Raw genomic sequence first — 23,000 nt, forward strand, 5'->3', positions numbered from 1 at the left:
GTTCATTATTATTGGAACAAAATTAATTCCATAGTACTGCACCCACTGAAACCGAAAATCTCGTAACACCTGCATCTCTGGATAAATACCACAAGTATCATCACTCATCACAGGTTAGACTGATAGACCTGATAGACCACACCCGAATCAGAAACTGAAATTAACTTAGAAAGCCACAGGTATGAGAGTCAGTTGTACTGGTCTTCCCACCCGAGCACAATGTTGACGTACGCAGTCTCTGTCCGCACCGGGAAACAGGAGTTCGCTGGGACAGTAGATCATGTTCACCTGACGCTGGTCGGCACGGAGAGATGCAGTGGCCGGACTCTGCTGGACAAATCCTTCTTTCAACGTTTTGCAAGAGGAACGGTAAGATTAGTTTTTTCTTGCCGCGCGTAGGCTATATGTTATTAAATATAACAGAGAAAATAGTTTATCACTTATCAGACCACAAAAATTTAGAAATCACAGTCTCTATGACAGACTGTTTAAAGTTTCTCCAAACTGCATGTCTGTAACCCCACTTTTTTTCCACTTGAATTGGACTTTTTTTTTAATGCAAATCTGAGAAAAAAGTCAGAAATGCGAGATAAAAAAAATCACAACCTTTTTTATCCAGAGGTGGAAACCAGCTTTCATAATGTTTTATAGAAATAAAACAACTGATATTGTATAACAAAATAATGAGATTAACTATAGGGCATCCTGACTGCAGTGAAAATTGTGTGTGTATTGTGTGGTATTTCTGATTAGTTTCCCCCCCAATTAAACTCTTTAATGTTTGCACATACCCTGAGATGTCCAGTCGAGGCCTGTTTTACTGGAAACGGGCCCCGTAACAGAAGGACCCTCCGTTGCGCTTGAAACGGGCCACCGAATTGCAAAGGCTCTGGTTGTGTCTAACAGGTGATGCCCATCGACGTCGGTGTGAAGGAGACGCTGGGAGACATCGTGCTGGTGAAGCTTGAGAAGAAGAACTTGTTCAATGATCAGTGGTACTGTCAAGGCATCAGTGTGACGTCTCCCTCCGGAGATCGCTTCGACTTCCCCTGTTATCGCTGGATCGGGAACGAAAAGGCAGTGGTTCTTCGAGAAGGCCAGGGTGAGTCCTATCCCGACTCTGATCACTATCCAGGCCTGGATCAAGCACGTCACAAATACTGTAATTTATGTGTGTTCCTTTAGCTCGATTGCCTCATGAGGATAAAACCAGTTTGCTAAATGATCACAGACGCACGGAACTGGAATCCAGACAACAACTGTTCAGGTTTGAGGACACCGTTACAATCCTGGACAATATTCTATCATTTGGTGGTGTAAATGCTTTCTTTATTTTCCCCCAGATGTTTTAGTTTAAAATGCTTAACACCGTCATTTCACTTATACTTTGTGACACCAAATATAATTCTCTGAAAGATGAATGTTACCTCTTCTTGAAGGTGGAAGGAGTGGCACCCTGGTTTCCCCATGAGCATAGATGCCAACTCCAGCAGTGAACTCCCTCTGGACGTTCAGTTTGAAGCTGACAAAACTGTGGACTTCAATGTAAACTTCATTAAAGCGTAGGTTACACAGTTTGCATTCAACAAATATGCTATTATTGATTTCCAATGACCCTGTTTGACTGCTGAAAAGGACAGTTCACCCCAAAATGAAAATTCTGTCATTTACTCATGTTGATCCAAACCTGAATGAATGAACAAAAAAAAATATTTTGAAGAATGTTGGTAACCAGACAGTTGACGGTAACCACTGGCTTCCACTTTCTTTCTTTTTTCTACTATATGGAAGTCAATGGTTACTGTCAACTCTCTGGTTACCAACATTCTTCAAAATATACAGGTGCTGGTCATAAAATTAGAATATCATCAAAAAGTTGATTTATTTCAGTAATTCCGTTAAAAAAGTGAAACTTGTATATTATATAGACTCATTACATGCAAAGTGAGATATTTCAAGCCTTTATTTGTTATAATTTTGATGATTATGGCTTACAGCTTATGAAACCCACGAAATCAAAATCTCAGAAAATTAGAATATTACATGAAATCACACAGTAATTACACAGTAATCCCATGGTCATTGAAGCAGGTTTTGGTTCTTTTGGCAGTGTGGGCCGGTGCAAATCCTGCTGGAAAATGAAGTCAGCATCTCCATAAAGCTTGTCTGCTGAAGGAAGCATGAAGTGCTCTGGAAATGTCCTGGTAGACGGCTGCGTTGAGTGGACAGCACAGTGGACCAACACCAGCCGATGACACGGCTCCCCAAACCAACACAGACTGTGGGAACTTCACACTGGACTTCAAGCATCTTGGATTGTGTGCCTCTCCATTCTTCCTCCAGACTCTGGGACCTTGGTTTCCAAATGAGATGCAAACTTTGCTCTCATCAGAAAAGAGGACTTTGGTCCACTGTGCTTTATTAAATCCAGAGTCAACGCAGCCGTCTACCAGGACATGTCCAGAGCACTTCATGCTTCCTTCATTTTCCAGCAGGATTTGCAGCGGCCCACACTGCCAAAAGAACCAAAACCTGCTTCAATGACCATGGGATTACTGTGTAATTACTGTGTGATTTCATGTAATATTCTAATTTTCTGAGATTTTGATTTCGTGGGTTTCATAAGCTGTAAGCCATAATCATCAAAATTATAACAAATAAAGGCTTGAAATATCTCACTTTGCATGTAATGAGTCTATATAATATACAAGTTTCACTTTTTTAACGGAATTACTGAAATAAATCAACTTTTTGATGATATTCTAATTTTATGACCAGCACCTGTATATATATATATATATTTTAGTTCAGCTGAAGAAGAATTCATACAGGTTTGGAACATAAGGATGAGTAAATGATTTTTGGGTGAACTCTCTTTAACTAGGAAATATCCCAAAATAAATTGAGAAACAAGTGAAGCTGAAACCGAATCAGACAATCTGATTATGAACATGTATTTTTCTTGCTGTGATCTCTTTCAGGATCAAGAATCTTGGTCTTAACAAACTGAAGAGCTTGTTCCAGTCGTCTTGGACAGATATTGAAGATTTTCAAGAAATATTTCTGACAATCAAGAACCCTGTGTCAGGTTTGAACAGTTTCTTCCTATGTTCATTATTTATTTCTAATACAAAAATGAGCTGTGGGGAAAAAATAAAAATAAACAGGCTGAGAGACACATTGTTTGCATTCCCCTAAACTCACTGGCATTATTCCCAGAATATGTGATGCAGAACTGGAAAGAGGACTTCATGTTTGGCTATCAGTTCTTAAACGGCTGCAATCCTGTGATGATCCGGAAGTGCACGAGTCTTCCAGACGGGTTCGCAGTCACGCAGGAGATGGTGAAAGACTCCCTGGATCGAGGTCTCACACTACAGGAGGAGTTAAAGGTCAGAAAATAATGCTTGGTCCTCAGTGGTGTAGACAGGACAGTTGCAGTGGTCAATTCTGGATGTGAATGAATAATAATGAGATTTTCACTCTAAACGCCTCTCTATTACAGGAGGGAAACGTCTACATCGCAGACTATGCGATACTGGAGGGAGTGCGAGCCAGTGCCACCGACCCGAACACCCAGCAGTATTTGTCTGCTCCCTTCTGCCTTCTGTACAAGAACAGCCAGAATGAAATCATGCCGATCGCTATTCAGGTGTCTGCAGAAATCATTTAGTGAAATATTACTTCAAAATTAAAGTTAGTGCTCTGAGTTTTTACCAAATATTCTGTTGGTTCACTTGATCTGACAGCTCAGTCGTCACACTCCTGCTGGGGAGGCGAACACTGTGTTTCTCCCGAGCGATGATCGCTACGACTGGATGCTAGCCAAGATGTGGGTGAAATCCTCCGACTTTAATGTACACCAGGTGGTCACACACCTTCTCAGGACACATCTGACATCTGAGGCTTTTGCCATAGCCATGTACAGACAGCTCGCTGCCGTCCATCCAGTGTACAAGGTAGATTCTGAAACTCATGGCTTACTGCTTTATTAAAGGCCGTCGTCTTGCAGCAAATCACTGCAGCCTTTATGTTCTCCTCACAGTTGCTGATCCCTCATGTCCGTTTCACCATTGCCATCAACACTGCGGCTCGAGAGAAACTCATCTGTGAATCTGGGCTTTTTGACAAGGTATGTTTAACCCTGAATAAAGTTCCTTGGAACCACAGTTTTTCTTTTCATGTTTATTCCTGGTTCTTTCACATGACTGAGGTCTGAAGAAGCATACAGTCTTTGACTTGATATTCAGTCCTCTAGCTGTCGGCTCTGGCTTCTGTTTTGTAGACTTCACTGCAATTCTCTAAAGAAGTGTCTACAAAAATGTAGTCTGAGACTCAAAGGTTCACTCGTGTCCTTGTGTTTCAAAGGCTAATGCCACTGGTGGAACTGCAATTGTGGAAGTGATTCAAAAGGCCATGAAGACTTTAACCTATAAGTCCATGTGCTTCCCTGAGGCCATGAAAGCTCGAGGAGTGGAAGATCTGCCCAACTACTACTACAGAGACGACGGCATGATGGTCTGGGAGGCAGTCAAAAGGTACTTGATAAAATACACAAAAATTAGGGGTGGTTCAATGGTTCAAATTACTCACGGTTTCAGTACGGTTTGGTATGTGCTTGTATTGTAATAAATAAAGTTATGACACACATATCACACAGTTGTTCAGCCAAGAGCAGTGTTGAGTTTTTCCCCTTTTTCTCTTGCTGTTTGATTAACATTAAAAACACAGACACCAGCAGGAATATACAGTGCTATGCATAAGTTTAGACACCCATGCTAAAGTTGACTAAAAAGAGGAATAAAAAATCATCTTTTGGAAACTGAACTTAATGCCTTAATTAAAAAAATGAGGAAAAATCCAACCTTTAAGGACACCAATTTTCTTTGTGAATGAATAATGTATGGTAAATAAATAAATGTTCTTCCTTAAAATACAGGGTGCATAAGTTTGGACACCCCTATGTTAAATTCCCATAGAGGCAGGCAGATTTTTATTTTTAAAGGCCAGTTACTTCATGGATCCAGGATACTATGCATCCTGATAAAGTTCCCTTGGCCTCTGGAATTAAAATAGCCCCACATCATCACATAGCCTTCACCATACCTAGAGATTGGCATGGTTTTATTTCAGTTAGCCTAATAGCTAGTTTGATTTGCATTGAGAGATGATCTTATGGAAAGTACCCCATGCCAATCTCTAGGTATGGTGAAGGCTATGTGATGATGTGGGGCTATTTTAATTCCAAAGGCCAAGGGAACTTTATCAGGATGCATAGTATCCTGGATCCATGAAGTAACTGGCCTTTAAAAATAAAAATCTGCCTGCCTCTATGGGAATTTAACATAGGGGTGTCCAGACTTATGCACCCTGTATTTTAAGGAAGAACATTTATTTATTTACGATACATTATTCATTCACAAAGAAAATTGGTGTCCTTAAAGGTTGGATTTTTCCTAATTTTTTAAATTAAGGCATTAAGTTCAGTTTCCAAAAGATGATTTTTTATACCTCTTTTTAGTCAACTTTAGCATGGGTGTCTAAACTTATGCATAGCACTGTATTAGGCTGCTGTCACTTTAAGACATAATGCATGGATCAATATACTGATACTGTACACATGCGCTGCCTTTCTCGACTGTTCACGTTCACTTAAGACATAACCGACTATGTTTACTGGGATACTCGCCAAGATGGGCATTTTGACAATTTTGTGTGAATTTGTCCATTCAAGCGCAAGACATGAAAGAGAACTCTATTTAGTATTCACGCATACAGAACTTTTAACGCGCATGTTCTCTTTCGTGTTTTCTTGCACTTCAATGTTTTAATTGGCAAGGCTTAAAAACGTGTGCTAATGATAAACTTTTTTGACAATGCAGTCAATCCACTTTTTTTTCTTTTCTTTTTTTCACCAAACCATATAATAGATGCAATGTCAGATTTGAGATTAACCGCCGTGCAAATGCGTACCGAACCGTGGGCGGGAAACGGCACTTTTTTGTTGTTGTGTTATGTTACCGAAAACCGTTACATCCCTAGTTTAAATTCTAATGGTAAGAATTAGAAACAAAGAACAAATTAGTAAAGCATTTGACACCAAGGTGTATTTTTACATTTGCTGATTCATCATTTAACTTGATCTTCCTCCAGTTTTGTTTCTGATGTGGTGAAGATCTGCTATGGCAGTGATGAGACGGTTCAGGAAGACAAGGAGATTCAAGCATTTGTTCAGGATGTTTGCTTCTCTGGTCTGAAGAATTGTGGTGAGTACAGGATCATTTAACTGAAATGTAAATGTGTGAATGTGTTTTTACCTCCCCAACCCTGCGAGAAGTCACTGGTTCAAATCCCGGACGAGCCCTCAGTTCTCACATGCCTTCCCAGTCTAGGAAGGGCGTAACAAGGGAAATTATCTAAAAAATAAAACAAAATAAACTTTAGGCAATCAAGAGCTCTCCTTCCAGCACTCCACAAAAAAAATAATATATAAAAAGAACAACAAAATTCATTACCAAAATAAAAACGACAAATTATGTTTCGAACCATTGATTAGGAGTGCATGTCAAACTGCCACAGTCGCATGATTTCAGTAAACGAGGCTTTGTTGCATCATAAAAGTTTCAAAAAGTTTCAGAATTTCAATGGTTTGCCACCAGAGGGAGATGATTTATGTGAAACCCTGAACCAGCGTCTGTAAATTTATTTTTTACCTGATATCAGATCCGTTTTATACATTTGTAGACATTTAATGACACAAAGGAAGAGTTGTAATTAAAATGTCTTACTGGTCTGATTAACCAAGCTCTCCATTTAAAAAAAAAAAAAGCCATACAATTTAATAAAATAACATATTATAGATGCACTTCATATTTAGTGGTATTAGATGTTTTGCTAATTGCATTCAATAGATTACTCCTTCAATAAAACATCTGCAGTTGGTTTGTAAAAGGTGTTCTTATGCATGTGTGCTGCATTGACACTGTTTTGACCAGCAGGGGTCACTAGCCGTTTCGAAACGGTGAATCATTTTGTGAAGCAATTAGTTCAACTGAATTTCTCACAGGAGAAAACATGGACTTAAAATGGCATCCATACTGCTTCCAAAATAACAAATAAATTGTAAACCGTTTCAACTTAAATCCCTCCTTAAACGAACTTCTCCCATCTAGCGGTGAAAACTGTATTTTGCATTCAAACGAATAGTGCTCTCTAGCGCCTCGCTTTTTCAAATGCGCGTTGCAACTACGGTAGCCGTTATGTACCAAGAAGCTACTGTCATGCTGCCTATATAATGAATTACACAACCAAGCAATGAAAAAAGCTTGTAATTTAGACCGTAACATTCCCTGCGTCCCAATGTGCATACTATCCACCCTATCTGCCCTAAATAGCATTGACAATTACTAATGTCACATACTATTTAGGATGGATAGTATGCACATTGGGACGCAGGCATTGACTTACCCATCGAGAAGAAAGCAGTCCTTCAAAGTCTTTCTCCTTCATTAGCTCTTTCCACCTGGGAAAAGCTATCCCGATATTTTCCCTAGTTTTTTGGAGACAAAAAGGCTTCTTTAAACTTTGATTGGCTGCTTGTGGATGAAGCTGGAGAGGAAACAGTGGATGGTAACTAGACTCGGTAATCTAGTCTCCATTGAGCTTTGTATTGAGGAGAAGGCGGCGAGCAAAACGCCAAAATGTTTCACATAAAAAATACATAAAGTTAAAGTAATTCACCCTTTGATTTTGATTGATAGGCGATCTGATCAGTCATACTGTCGAATTGCCATTTAGTCAGGAAAACAAACCAGACATGAGTTAGCAGATTGATGTCGGTGGACTTGAGCTTGAAAAATGGTGTGTATTGACCATTGTAGGTCTTTGCGAACAGTCAATTACGCCCTGGAACGTAACAAGTGTTTGTATGCTTGCATATGCATTATTTACATCACTCTTAAATGCATGCATGTGGTAAACCTGTAGCCAATGTTCACAGAGTTCCCGGATTCCCTGAACACTCGGGAGCAGTTGGTGGAGTTCCTGACCGTTGTGATTTTCACAGCTTCAGCACAACACGCTGCAGTCAACTTTGGACAGGTGCGTTTACACACACTCTTCAGGATGAATATAAACTATCTATAGGCTGATATGTGTGTGTCTGTCCTGTGTCCCAGTATGACTGGTACTCCTGGGTCCCCAACAGCCCTTCCACCATGCGGAAGCCCCCCCCCCGCTCAGAAGGGCCAGGTGGACATGAAGTACATCATGGAGAGTCTGCCGGACCGCGGACGCTCCTCTTGGCATCTAGGAGCAGTTTGGGCCCTCAGTCAGTTCCAGGACAACGAGGTTTGACTGATTCTTCAGAACTAGTCTGCAATAATTCACTGATGCGTTGTTTTGACTGTGTGCAAATCTTCTCCAGCTGTTTCTGGGCGAGTATCCAGATATGTACTTCACTGAACAACCGGTCCTGGAAGCTGTGAAGACTTTCCGCAAGAAATTAGCTGAAGTGACCAACATCATCAAGAGCCGAAATGAGGATCTGCAAGTGCCGTACTGGTATCTGTCTCCAGACCGAATCCCCAACAGTGTGGCCGTCTGAGAGAACACCGCTGGGGAAACTAGCAAACCCTGTTTGCAGCGATTTTAGCCATTATATGAAGAGAAAAGGCAACGTAACTGGGCTATTTCACAACCAATAAAATAACTGCTACAGTAACTGCAAGGATTTAGTGAACATGCTAATCTGGATGAAAATAATACAGTTGTTACATGCTAAGAAATGAACGTCTACACAAAATAAAAACAATTAAATGTGCAGTCGATATTCACAATGATTGAAATGCATGTGTATGTTTTCTTGTAAATGTGTGTATGTATTTTATAATCGTAAGTCATTCATGTAGTTGTCTTTTGATTTATCATGTATTCATTTTATTACATAATTTGTCGTTTTATGTTTATATATTGCTCTTGTTTTTCTTTCTGCTGTTGATTTAATCCGATTGTTGGTTTGTTTTCACAATTTCAAAACAAAGTTTTCGAAGTATAAAATGTTAAAGTTCTTGTGCTTTGGTGTAATAACACTTGTTGAATTTGTCCTGGTCAGACGAAACATGCGCAACTAAGATTATTCAATAAACCAACTCTACTAATCTTTAACATCACTTCGGCTCTTCCTGGCTCTCTCAGTCGAACTCACTGGCTGATAGAAGATTAGCTATTTATAGTTATCAGCAACACTCGCTGGTCACAGGATTGACTGGTTTTGGATACCAGACATAACATCATCTGTTAGGAATCTGTATTTTGTCTATTTTGAAAATGTTAGAACTGCTAATAGGAAAGAGAAAAATAATGAGTGCAGATATGTGTGATCGACCTCGCTTTCCTTCAACATTAATGCACTGCAACTTCTACATGAAAACGTTTTTTTTATATATATATAAAATATATAGGTATAATTGTATAGGTATAATTTATGTTTGTCTACAAAATTAATTTAAAGTATTTAGACAGAAACCTGTTGATTTACTGGTTTTGAGGAAAATGAGAATTAAATTCAGTCTGTGACTGTCCAAACTTTAGTGTGCTGTAATTACCGCCTCTCTCCACTAGGTGTCGCGCTTGCGCAGGAGAATACCACAGGCGCTTCAGTGCGTCATAACCGAGCGACAGGCAAACAGACGCGTTACAAAACATCAAAATCACTCTGAACTTCAACCCAACCTATGAAATAAATTAACAGATTGTCTGGTGAGTAATTATATTTTCTGCCAATTTTAATAAATAATAAAATGCATAAACACTATATTGTTGTTATGTAGAGGAATGTCAGATGATAAAATAAAACATTAATATACAATCATCGTTTATCGTGTTATTGATCAAATTTACTTTTGCGCAAAACAGACGAAAAGATCTTAAAATTATTTTTTTCAAAACTGAATATGAGCTTCTGGACTGACATAATCAATCCGAAATACAGAAATAAGTGGATATAAATATATTTCCAATAGGCTATCCAATGATGATCCAGATTCAATATCTATTTCATATTACATTATTATTATTACATATTATAACTTAATGGGAACATTATAAAAACGTTCTTAGAAAATAGTTTTGTTAACTAGGATGTTTCCTCATAATAGTGATTTACAGCCAAATTAATTAAATAAAACTTGCTTTATAAATTGTAAAAATTTAAGTAAATTAAAGTTTTTGCTTAAAATGATAAACGCATTGGGAACACTTTATTTGAAGGTGATGTAGTTACACGTTACTACATGTACTTACTGTAGTCATAACAGTAAATTATGCATAATTACAAGAAACTAACCCTAAACCAAACCACAACCGCAACTATAGTAAGTACATAATTAATTAATAATAATCAGTACTTATTAGGGATGCAAGATATATTGGTATCGCCGATATATGTTCATTTTTAATGTTATCGTTATCGGCCTGATAAGAAAATTTGGCTGATATATTAAAGCCGATAAATAATGTATTATCTCCTTCAGCTGAGACTCTTCAGATGCGCACTGTTCAACATGATGGTTATGAATTGCTTGAAATATGATTGGAATCACTTCAAAAAAGGAAAATACAGTGAAGTGCAACATGTGTCATATCGGCTACATAAGATTGCATCTTCTTAGATTACTTCTATTCGTGTTACAGTGTAATTATGCATTTAAGAACTGTGTAATAATTATTAACTACATTATTAACTACTTACTATAGGGTTAGGTTTAGTTGCATGTAATTATGCATAATTATTCTAAATTAATAATGTTAATATAGATACGCTCACCTTGTGGAGTTTTATATATATATACAGTGCTATGCATAAGTTTAGACACCCATGCTAAAGTTGACTAAAAAGAGGAATAAAAAATCATCTTTTGGAAACTGAACTTAATGCCTTAATTAAAAAAATTAGGAAAAATCCAACCTTTAAGGACACCAATTTTCTTTGTGAATGAATAATGTATCGTAAATAAATAAATGTTCTTCCTTAAAATACATGGTGCATAAGTGTGTACACCCCTATGTTAAATTCCCATAGAGCCAGGCAGATTTTTATTTTTAAGTATTTTTTATTTATTTTATTTTTAGGATACTATGCATCCTGATAAAGTTCCCTTGGCCTCTGGAATTAAAATAGCCGCACATCATCACATAGCCTTCACCATACCTAGAGATTGGCATGGTTTTATTTCAGTTAGCCTAAAAGCTAGTTTGATTTGCATTGAGAGATGATCTTATGGAAAGTACTCCATGCCAATCTCTAGGTATGGTGAAGGCTATGTGATGATGTGGGGCTATTTTAATTCCAAAGGCCAAGGGAACTTTATCAGGATGCATAGTATCCTGGATCCATGAAGTAACTGGCCTTTAAAAATAAAAATCTGCCTGCCTCTATGGGAATTTAACATAGGGGTGTCCAAACTTATGCACCCTGTATTTTAAGGAAGAACATTTATTTATTTACGATACATTATTCATTCACAAAGAAAATTGGTGTCCTTAAAGGTTGGATTTTTCCTAATTTTTTAAATTAAGGCATTAAGTTCAATTTCCAAAAGATGATTTTTTATTCCTCTTTTTAGTCAACTTTAGCATGGGTGTCTAAACTTATGCATAGCACTGTACATGCATATTAGTAAAATGATCCATACTTTTACCTTAAAAGTTTCTGTAACACATTATAATAAGGTTTCATTTGTTAACATTAGAGCGATGCATGTGTGAATGTGAACTAATGGGACTTGATTGTAAAGTTGTGCTGATGAAACTCAGTGGCGTGTCAGTCTCCCGCTAGCGTTCTCAGAGATGTTGTCGGACGAGCTGCGGGCGCGGTTCCTGGACGCCTCGTCTCGAGGAGATGTGGAGACGGTGTCGGTCCTGATGTCTCGGTCCGCAGAGCTCCTGAACCAGCGAGGAGAGCAGGGCTGGACCGCTTTAATGCTGGCCGCCAGAAACGGACACTTCGACGTGGCCAAAGTCTTACTGTCCCACGGGTGAGAGACCAACACCCGCCCGAACTAGAGGAGAGAGCATTAATATTCAGGGGAACGCAAAAGCATTGAAATATGTCCCTTTAGGGCCTCCATATTAAAGGAGTTGTTCACTTCAGAATTAAAGTTTCCTCATAATTTACTCACGTCATCCAAGATGTTCATGTCTTTCTTTCTTCAGTGGGAAAGAAATGAAGGTTTCTGAGGAAAACACTCCAGGATGTTCCTCCATATAGTGTCTTCAATGGGGTTCAACGGGTCGAAGGTCCAGATGTGAGTTTCAGTGCAGCTTCAAAGTCTCGACACGATCCAGCCGAGGAATAAGAGTCTCATCTAGACAAACCAGTGGACATTTTATAACTAAATACACATTTATATACTTTTATCCACTAATGCTGGTCTTACACTCGCTGTGATGCGACACACATTACGTAATCAGGGTGAAAGGTCAAGCGGGACGTAGGCGGAAGAACAGTCAAACGCCATTTATAAAATAAAATAAAAGGTAAAACAACGACGTCGGGCGATTTTGAAGTTGGAGGAGAAACTGAGATGAGAGTTTTTCACCCTATCCTACATTTCCGGAACACGCTTGACCTTTCACCCTGATTACGTAATGTGTGTCTCATCACAGCTAGAGCAAGACCAGCATTAGTGGATATATAAAGTATAAGTTTAGTAATAAATGTATATAATGTTATAAGTATATAAATGTGTATTTAGTTGTAAAATGTCCGCTGGTTTGTCTAGATGAGGCTCTTATTCCTCGGCTGGATCGAGTCGAGACTTTGAAGCTGCACTGAAACTCACATCTGGACCTTCGACCCGTTGGACCCCATTGAAGTCACTATATGGAGGAACATTGTCGTGGATATTTTCCCTAAAACTAACTACCTGGGTCTCGTCTCCTGGCGACGTCCCCACTCGGGTAGCTGATATCTGAGTCTCGTCTCCTGGCGACGTCCTCACTTTGAAATCTTACCTAATCTAACTTTTCGGCTCTATTTATTGGTTCCCGTCCCCGACGTCCCCACTCTATAGATCACCAGCTTTTCTGACTCGATTTCCCTAAACTAGTTTTCTTTCCTAAACTAGCTTCCTGCGCAGGAATAAATCGACAAACAGACCTGCAAATGTCCTTTAAATGCTTTAATCACGGCCAGGAGATCTTCCCGAGCAGTTCTCAGGGAATCTCTCCCAAGAAGCAAGGCCGGAGGATCTCAGACAAATTCCATTGAGAATCCCACCGTAAAACACATATACAACAGTTTTTATAGAATCAAGAAAACAAATAAGACTAACATGTCACCTTCAATATGATTGGTTCAATTGGTTCAAAAGCCCAACCTTTTCCCTCTGTCAACTGGCATAAGCAAACTCTGATTACTTATCACAAGGTTTTTGCGAACTAGTCATGTCTAGTTTCAGTTCCCCTTTCTGTTATTAATACACATAGACATACACTCAAAGTCACAAGTTTTTCCCCAAAGAGTTTGGAAACATTAAAAGCATATGAATGTTATTCCTGCAAGAAAAACAAATGTTAGTTAATTTTAAAGTTGATTAATTTAAAGTTGATTAATTAAAATCCACCACAACATCCGGGAGTGTTTTCCTCAAAAACCTTCATTTCTTTCCCACTGAAGAAAGAAAGACATGAACATCTGGGATGACGTGAGTAAATTATCAGGAAAGTTTAATTCTGAAGTGAACGACTCGTTTAATCTGACTTGACCTGAAGCCCAATATGCAGATTATCTGGTGTATCTTCACTCTCACCCTGAGATTATCGTCTCTCTCTCTCAGATGCGACACTGGCGGCACAAACCGCTCGGGTCAGACGGCAGCAGATGTGGCTCAGTTCTGGGGTCACCGGCACATCGCCCGTCTGTTGGCCAGCGTTCCCGATCCCGATCTCCGTCGGCTTCTTCCCGACCGCGCCGGGGAAGAGCCGGACACGTTCTTCAACCGGGAGTTTCTGGACAGAATGAGCGTCAAGCGGAGCGACTCGGAGTGGCTCGACTCCAAACGAGCTTCTCCAGACTCGGTGTTCCTGCTCTTCCACAAGCTGAATCCTCTGGTGTCGTCGGGAGCGGGAGAAACCCGGCTCTGGAAACTCAGAGCGCCGCGAGTCCAGGAGCTGCTGAAGAACGGAGACACGGTGGTGGTTTTCCTCGGAGTGGAGAAACAGGAGAAGGAGGAGAAGGAGGAGAAGGAGGATAATCTGCTGGCGTGGTTCGCTCTCGATACTGAGGACGATCCTACAGAATTCCTGAAAGCTGAAGATCCCGGTTGTTTTTTCCTTCCGGGAGCGATGCCGGGACTTTTGAGGCTGAGTGACGATGATGCAGGTGGGATTCCTGAACTCACAGTCAAACCAAAACTTATTCAGACACCAGATTTTGATATTATTTTCACTAGTGTGATCAGGACACTATAGTTCACTTATGTAAGTGAGGAGAGCAAAATAAAGTAAACTGTTACATATTATACCCAAATAATATATATAAAACAATAATAATTAACTACACAATTAGATAATACCAGTTTAGCTCAACCAATCACCAAGCAATGCTTCATTGTGTTCAGTCTGTGTGTAAAAAGAGCATTAGCAATTAAAGAAAACACACTTCAGCAGAACATGATCAGCTCAAAGTTTCATTTTTGGTCACAAATTTTTATTAATTATTATTTTTATCAGAATCAGTTTTGGCCCCAAATGTCACTGGTAGTCTCTGTATGAAGAATATTTGGGTGTAATATGTCACAGTTTACTTTATTTTGCTCTCCTCACTTACAGAAATGAACTCTAGTGTCCTGATCACACTAGTGGAAATGATATCTGGTGTCTGGATAAGTTTTGGTTTGACTGTAAATATAGTTTATGATGTAAGATGTGCTTTATTTATTACATGAATCATGCTTCCACACACAGGCGTCGTGGCTCAGGCCAGATCCGTTCTCGCGTGGCACAGCCGGTACCGGTTCTGCTCGACGTGTGGCAGCGCCACTAAAGTAGAGGAGGCCGGCTACAAGAGGACCTGTTTGAGAGCAGGCTGCAGAAGTCTCCAGGGCGTCCACAACACCTGTTATCCCCGAGTTGGCAAGTAAACTCCCAATTACGGCTCAGCCGGAGCTCGGGGAATATGATCTTTCACACGTCTGGCTTGTCCATCTGCACTTCCAGATCCGGTGGTGATCATGTTAGTCCTTCACCCCGATGGGAATCAGTGTCTGCTGGGACGCAAGAAGACCTTTCCTCCAGGACTGTTCTCGTGCCTCGCCGGGTTCGTGGAGCCAGGTATCTGAAACCCAAATCTTAAGCCTCCATACTTCTCTTATGCCATTTAAAGGTGCAGTGTGTGATATTGAGGAGGATCTGTTGGCAGAAATGCAGTATCAGACACATATCTGTGTTTTCAGTGGTGTATAAAGATCTTACTTAACGAATCGTGTGTGTTTATTAGCTTAGAATGAGGCATTTCTCTCTACACACACCGCGGGTCCGCTTACATCCACATGTTTCTACGGTGGCCCTGAACGGACAAACGCGTTTCGTCACTATGTTGTTCTTCGTGTAAAGAAGCTTCAGCTAAAGTCAGCGGATAAAACACTGACACAATGATGAACAAGTCACAATAACATTCGCAATAACATTGTTTAACTGAATAATTAAGTAAACATCATTTCTTAATTTATCTTTGTAAAAATCTTAACTGGCTAATCTCTGCTGTCTCAGACGACATCACTTCCTGTCGGCCACCGTAACTTCTGTTGGGTGCAATTCACAACCTCACCACTAGATGCCGCTAAACATTACACACTGCACCTTTAAGATATTTATTACCATTTAGGCTTGTATTTTAAGAATTGTAAGATTTAAATTCGCAAGTGTGAGATAAAAAGTCAGAATTGTGAGGTGAAAAATGCTATACAATAAAAACTGAATCGAACTGAAATGCAATTACAAGTTTGAAATGGCAACATTATCTCGCAATTCCGACTTTTTCTAGAGAATTTTCTGAAGAAAAGTCTAAAATGAGTGTAAATTCATAGATTCTGACAGATCAAAGTGCATCTATCTGATCATATCCATCATAAAAGTGCATCTATCCATCATAAAAGTGCATCTACACATTATAAAAGTGCATCTACACATGATAAAAGTGCATCTACACATGATAAAAGTGCATCTACACATGATAAAAGTGCATCTACACATCATAAAAGTGCATCTACACATTATAAAAGTGCATCTACACATGATAAAAGTGCATCTACACATTATAAAAGTGCATCTACACATTATAAAAGTGCATCTACACATTATAAAAGTGCATCTACACATTATAAAAGTGCATCTACACATTATAAAAGTGCATCTATACATCATAAAAGTGCATCTGTCCATCATAAAAGTGATCATATCCATCATAAAAGTGCATCTATACGTGATAAAAGTGCATCTGAGAGAATGCGCTGCGTGTGATTGGCTGCTGACGATCATGTGACGCGTGTGCGGCTCAGGTGAGGCGCTGGAGTCTGCGGTGAGGCGGGAGGTTCTGGAGGAGAGTGGTGTTCAGGTGGGACCCGTGCAGTACCTGTCGAGTCAGGCCTGGCCGATGCCCTCCTGCCTGATGATTGGCTGCCACTGCGTCGCTCTGACCACTGACGTCACGGCGGACCAGAGCGAGATCGAGGAGGCGCGCTGGTTCACACGCCAACAGGTGCGTCGCTCACACACACACACACACACACACACGCCCTGAACACACTGGAACTCAATGATCTAATCATCTAATAAGATTATCAAGTCTTTATATGTTCTTTTATCAATTGTCAGGGTTTGTTTTGTTTGTTCTATGAACGGCTCAGCTAAATTAACTACCATTATTCATCTTAATATACTAATGTCTAATTAAAATGTCTACAAATGTATAAAACTGATCAGAGATGAGGTAAAACCCACAGTCGTGTCATTGGTTCTCAGTGACAGATCATCAAATTTCCATTGAAAAACCATTAGCGTTTTGAAACGTTATGACGTAATGAAGCCTCGTTCACTGAAATCACGTGACTCTGGCTGTTTGATACACACTCCGTTGATTCGTCAATGTTTCGAAGCTTCATGAAGCAGTGTTTTGAAATTGCCATCACTAAATAACAGAGCCATTCCAACGCTTTCCTCGTTCAGGTGATCGACGCTCTGGTGAAGGACAAGCGTGCGGTTTTCATCATGCCCCCCCGACAGGCCATCGCACACCTCCTGCTCAAACACTGGACCGGCTTCAACGCAAACCTCTGAACCTCGGCATGCTCCACACGGATCTACTAATCACAATCATTTACTCAGCTTCTTCTGAACTTTAGAGATTATAGAAGTGAAATTAAAGTCATGACATGACATGACATGACAACACTTTCGATATCCTTATATTGTAAATCATTAAAAGCACCAGATGTAGTTTCTGCCCAACGTGTTCATAGACACACTCATCTCTGACTGAAACACACTCTGAAGAGTGAAGAGTAACACAAATAAACTCAGACTTTAAACGATTTACCATGAGAAGTCAAACTTTGAAATTCATACATTTCTGTGTATTTTAACACACACACGCTGTTGAAAACAGGAAACACCATGACTGATATTGCACAATACTGTAACTGTAAAATACATACGTTTCATCATGCGTCTCCATCTACACTTCAGCTTTTTCATTATTTAAATCACGAACCATTTCAGAAACATGATTTAAATAATGAAAAAGCTGAAGTCTAGTTGGAGACGCATGATGAAATGTTTGTATTTTTCTATACATTCTGTTTAAAGATTTTTGTATTTTTATTTACTCTCAATTTCTACACGATAAAAGATTTCTAGAGCTTTGGCATGACTATAAAAATGTGCATTCATTATAAAAATATAAAAATGCTAAAAACATTATTAATTTCCAGCTCAAGAAATCACACTTTTAGAATAAAGCTTCCTTGATTAAAGACTATTGGAAATCATGGCTCTTCAAAAAGTCAGAAAGTAAATTAAAATAAGGCAAGGCGAGTTTATTTATACAGCACATTTCATACACTATGGCAATTCAAAGGGCTTTACATAGAGAGGAATAAAAATAATCACAAAATAAATGCGAGGAAAATTAAAGCAGTTATTCAAAATGCTTTATATAGAAAGGAATTGAAATATCACACTTTAGCAATTCAAAGTGCTTTGCATAGAAAATAAGCACAAAATAAAAGCAAGGGAAATTAAAAGAGTTATAAAAGGAATTAAAAGAGATAAATTATACAGTTATAAAATGAATTAGAGTAAAATGAAGTTAAATAGTAAAAAGATGATACATAGAATAAACTTCTCATCTGGCAAACACCGGTGTATCTTATTTTGCATATAGTTTTACTCTTAGACTGTGTGTGTGGCGTTTATTCGGCGCGCCTAAGAATTCTATTGGATGCTTAGAGTGAACCCTTGGTGTTTCTGATGTGATCCTAGTGATCTGTTGGGTTTATATTCAGTGAGCATATCTGCAATATATTGAGGTCCTAGGCCATTGAATGATTTATATACCAGTAATAATACTTTAAAATCAATCCTAAATTTAACTGGGAGCAAGTGTAAAGACCTGAGGACTGGTGTGATGTGTTCATGTGTTCTGGTTCTGCTCAGCGTTCTGTATGAGCTGACACTGTCTGATGGTGTTTTTGGGAAGGCCAGTGAGGAGTCCATTACAATAATCCACCCTGCTGGTGATGAAAGCATGCACAAGTTTCTCTAAGTCTTGTCTGGAAACAAAGCATCTAATTCTTGCAATATTTTTCAGATGATAGTATGCTGATTTAGTTATTGCTTTGACATGACTACTGAAACTAAGGTCTGACTCTAGTGTCACACCAAGATTCCTGACTTGATGTTTAGTTGTTTGACCCCTAGAGTGAAGGTATGCGTTCACCTTGAGAACTTCATCTTTGTTTCCAAACGCAATGACTTCAGTTTTGTCTTTGTTTAACTGAAGAAAGTTTTGGCACATCCAACTGTTGACTTCATCGATGCATTGGCACAGGGAGTCAATGGGGCTGTAGTCGTTAGGCGATAGGGCTAAGTAGAGCTGTGTGTCGTCTGCATAGCTGTGGTAGAGCTGTGTGTCGTCTGCATAGCTGTGGTAGATCTGTGTGTCGTCTGCAGAGCTGTGGGAAGAGATCTGGTTCTCTCATTGTTTGGCTCATTGGGAGCATATACAGGTTGAACAGGAGTGGCGCAAGAATTGAGCCTTGAGGGACTCCGCATGTCATGGATGTCCACTCAGACTTATGGTCTCCTATACTCACATAATAACCTCTCCCTTCTACTCACTTATAAATGTTGGGTTAAAAATAACCCAACGAATAACCCAACTATGGGGTGGTATAGCACCTTCCCAACTATTTAACCCAACAGTCGGGTTATTTCTAGAAATTACCCAACGATTTAAAAAATTACCCAATATTTTTGGAAAATAACCCAACATATTGACCCAATATGTGTAACCCAACGAGTGGGTTAAACAAATAACCCAACTTTTTTTTACTGTGTAAGTAAGACCTGAACCATTTTAGGACTATCCCAGAAAGCCCCACCCAGTTTTCCAGCCTGTCCAGAAGTGTGTTGTGATCGACAGTGTCAAATGCAGCACTGAGGTCGAGTAGTATAGTGCCTGAATCAGTATTTAAGCGAATATCGTTTATTATCTTTATGAGCGCTGTCTCGGTGCTGTGGTGCGGTCGGAAACCAGACTGAAAATTGTCGAAGTATCCATTCGAGATTAGGAAGTTGTTCAGCTGATTGAAGACAACTTTTTCAATGATCTTGCCTATGAAAGGAAGATTTGAGATCGGCCTATAGTTGCTTGATATGTTGCTCTAACAAGTGCTTTCGATCTTCTTTCGGATCTGAATGGTGTGTGGAAAACACTTGAGTTTTGCCACAGATGAGTCCCAGCGTCTAGAACACAACTCAATGCTTTTTCAAGCGTCTCCATACTTGAAAAAATGTGGAAAACTACTTTAAAACAGGAAATGACGGAATATTTACGTACATATATTGAGATTGTCTATTCGCACGGGATCAGTATTACCCAAGGTCATTTTTCCAGACCTTTTTACTGAATACATAATGATCACTGAGATAAACATTTGGACGGGACTAAAATCTCAGAGAAGCTCTGGTAACTATTACTTTACCCTCTCCATGTTAAACTAGTCCCGTCCGAATAGGGCTTTAGACTCTCTACAGTAGCAAAAAGAGTGCGTGTGTTGTTTAAGTTTCTGTTTATAATATTTGAGAAGAAAGTCTGTCTAGCTTTGCCTAGTTCCTCATTGAAAGCATGGATGCTGTCTTAGTAGATGTTATAATGGACTACAAGTTTTGTCTTCATGCGCTCTGCTTTTCTGCATTGTCTTCTCATATTTTGAACCGCTGTTGAGTTTCTCCAAGGTGCTTTTAGTCTGCCATTCTTCTTCCTGACTTTAACAGGAGCAATATCATCAATTATACCTTTAACTTTTGAGTTAAAGGACTCGAGGAGAGAATCAACAGAGTCTGCAGATATGCTTGGTGTTAAGGATATAGCCTTCATAAATAGTACACTAGTGTTCTCATTTCAGCATCTCTTCTTGACAGACACAGATCTAGCTTCAATGGCAGGAGAGATCAATATATCAAAGAAAATACAGAAATGATCAGACAGTGCTACATCCTTAATAACAATTAATGAAATGTTTAGACCTTTACTGATAAGTAAATCTAGAGTGTGTCCACGATTGTGTGTGGGTCCATGTACATGCTGAGTCAGATCAGTTTTTAAAACAGTTTTGATTTATTTTGCCATACTGGTTTCTGCATTATCTATGTGGATGTTAAAATCCCCAGCAATGGCAAAACAGCCAAACTCTGAGGTAATTGTTCAGTTCTTTTAAGTCCTCCAGATATTCGAAAGACGGGTAATTCCCAAATGATATTTGCTTACGTTGATAGACATCTTTAAATATCGCAGCTACACCCCCACCTCCGCAGACACTCATACAGGTAAAGTCCGGAGGGGATGTGTCGTGTCTTCAAGCCAAGTTTCATTTAGAAACATAAAATCCAGGTTGTTTGTGGTTATTAAGTCGTTGACTAGAAGTGATTTATTTTTAAGTGATCGGATGTTTAAAAGTGCTAACTTGACAGTATTAATTGACATGTAATTGGCATGTAATTGGCATGTAACAGACAGCAGATTAGATGGGTTTGCTGTACGGCTATTGAAGACCTTAGACTTTCTAGCATGTAATATAACAGAAATAGAGAAAGATACAGGAACACTGGGTTTGTTCTGTAAACATTTGAGAAAGTTACTGTTGAAGAGTGGGATGTAGTTCCAGCAAAGGTCTTAAATATGGCCTTATATTTGATAAAACTGAATTCAAGACTTTTTTGTGAGATGTAAACATGCAATTACGAGTTTAAAAAGGTGATTGCTACTTTTTATCTCACAATTCAAACCTTTTTCCAAAAGAATTTTCTCAGAGTTGTGAGATTTAAACTCGCAATTGTGAAAAAAGGTCTAAATTGTAAGATATAAATTCGCAAGAGCAAGATAAAAGTCTGAATTGTGAGATATAAATTCGCAAGAGCAAGATAAAAGTCTGAATTGTGAGATATAAATTCGCAAGAGCAAGATAAAAGTCTGAATTGTGAGATATAAATTCGCAAGAGCAAGATAAAAGTCTGAATTGTAAGATATAAATTCGCAAGAGCAAGATAAAAGTCTGAATTGTGAGATATAAATTCGCAAGAGCAAGATAAAAGTCTGAATTGTAAGATATAAATTCGCAAGAGCAAGATAAAAGTCTGAATTGTGAGATATAAATTCGCAAGAGCAAGATAAAAGTCTGAATTGTGAGATATAAATTCGCAAGAGCAAGATAAAAGTCTGAATTGTGAGATATAAATTCGCAAGAGCAAGATAAAAGTCTGAATTGTGAGATATAAATTCGCAAGAGCAAGATAAAAGTCTGAATTGTGAGATATAAATTCGCAAGAGCAAGATAAAAGTCTGAATTGTAAGATATAAATTCGCAAGAGCAAGATAAAAGTCTGAATTGTGAGATATAAATTCGCAAGAGCAAGATAAAAGTCTGAATTGTGAGATATAAATTCGCAAGAGCAAGATAAAAGTCTGAATTGTGAGATATAAATTCGCAAGAGCAAGATAAAAGTCTGAATTGTGAGATATAAATTCGCAAGAGCAAGATAAAAGTCTGAATTGTGAGATATAAATTCGCAAGAGCAAGATAAAAGTCTGAATTGTAAGATATAAATTCGCAAGAGCAAGATAAAAGTCTGAAATGTAAGATATAAATTCGCAAGAGCAAGATAAAAGTCTGAATTGTAAGATATAAATTCGCAAGAGCAAGATAAAAGTCTGAATTGTAAGATATAAATTCGCAAGAGCAAGATAAAAGTCTGAATTGTAAGATATAAATTCGCAAGAGCGAGATAAAAGTCTAAATTGTAAGATATAAATTCGCAAGAGCGAGATAAAAGTCTGAATTGTAAGATATAAATTCGCAAGAGCGAGATAAAAGTCTGAATTGTAAGATATAAATTCGCAAGAGCGAGATAAAGTCAGAATTGTGAGATAAAGAGTATGAAAAACGCTATACAATTAAGTGTGAATTAAACTGAAATGTGAAAAAAAAAAAATGTAACAAAAATTGTGAGATGCAAGCGTGCAATTACGAGTTTAAAAAGGAAGATTGGAAAATTATATCAACATAAAATAAGATTTTTGTTGTTGTATAATCTTGTTTTAAACTGTTGTAAGGCCCTCAGGTTGAGATCCGCCGCTTCTGTTAACACACGATGTGGATTCGACTTCATCAAATATTGTATATTACAAATGCAAACGTGAAACGAGTGAAAGTTGTGTGAGA

The 23,000-nt window shown here is 38.7% G+C and overlaps 1 protein-coding gene and 1 pseudogene across 4 annotated transcripts; both read left to right on the forward strand.

Annotated features, from left to right (window-relative positions):
- Positions 1-219: 219 nt before the first annotated feature.
- Positions 220-8,695, forward strand: LOC307174015 (polyunsaturated fatty acid 5-lipoxygenase-like; annotated as a pseudogene). The gene is made up of 14 exons (XR_013824103.1): positions 220-369; positions 907-1,102; positions 1,186-1,267; positions 1,440-1,562; positions 2,982-3,088; positions 3,220-3,392; positions 3,506-3,652; positions 3,750-3,959; positions 4,046-4,132; positions 4,369-4,538; positions 6,154-6,266; positions 8,000-8,100; positions 8,178-8,349; positions 8,426-8,695. The product of XR_013824103.1 is annotated as a polyunsaturated fatty acid 5-lipoxygenase-like (transcript).
- Positions 8,696-9,644: 949 nt separating this feature from the next.
- nudt12 (nudix (nucleoside diphosphate linked moiety X)-type motif 12) lies at positions 9,645-22,966 on the forward strand. 3 transcript variants are annotated; one of them, XM_079896555.1, is made up of 7 exons: positions 9,645-9,759; positions 11,826-12,035; positions 13,839-14,383; positions 14,968-15,135; positions 15,220-15,333; positions 16,560-16,759; positions 17,227-22,959. In XM_079896555.1, the coding sequence occupies exons 2-7, from the start codon at positions 11,848-11,850 to the stop codon at positions 17,335-17,337; spliced, it is 1,326 nt and encodes a 441-aa protein (XP_079752681.1). In that variant the 5' UTR covers positions 9,645-9,759; positions 11,826-11,847; the 3' UTR covers positions 17,338-22,959. The 3 variants fall into 3 exon arrangements, with proteins under 3 accessions (XP_079752681.1, XP_079752682.1, XP_079752683.1); XM_079896556.1 differs by having other exon boundaries at positions 9,678-9,759; positions 11,815-12,035; positions 17,227-22,965; XM_079896557.1 differs by lacking the exon at positions 9,645-9,759 and having other exon boundaries at positions 11,837-12,035; positions 17,227-22,966.
- Positions 22,967-23,000: the final 34 nt, after the last annotated feature.

Source organism: Squalius cephalus (genome assembly GCF_949319135.1).
Source record: "Squalius cephalus genome assembly, chromosome: 16".
NCBI lineage: Eukaryota > Metazoa > Chordata > Actinopteri > Cypriniformes > Leuciscidae > Squalius > Squalius cephalus.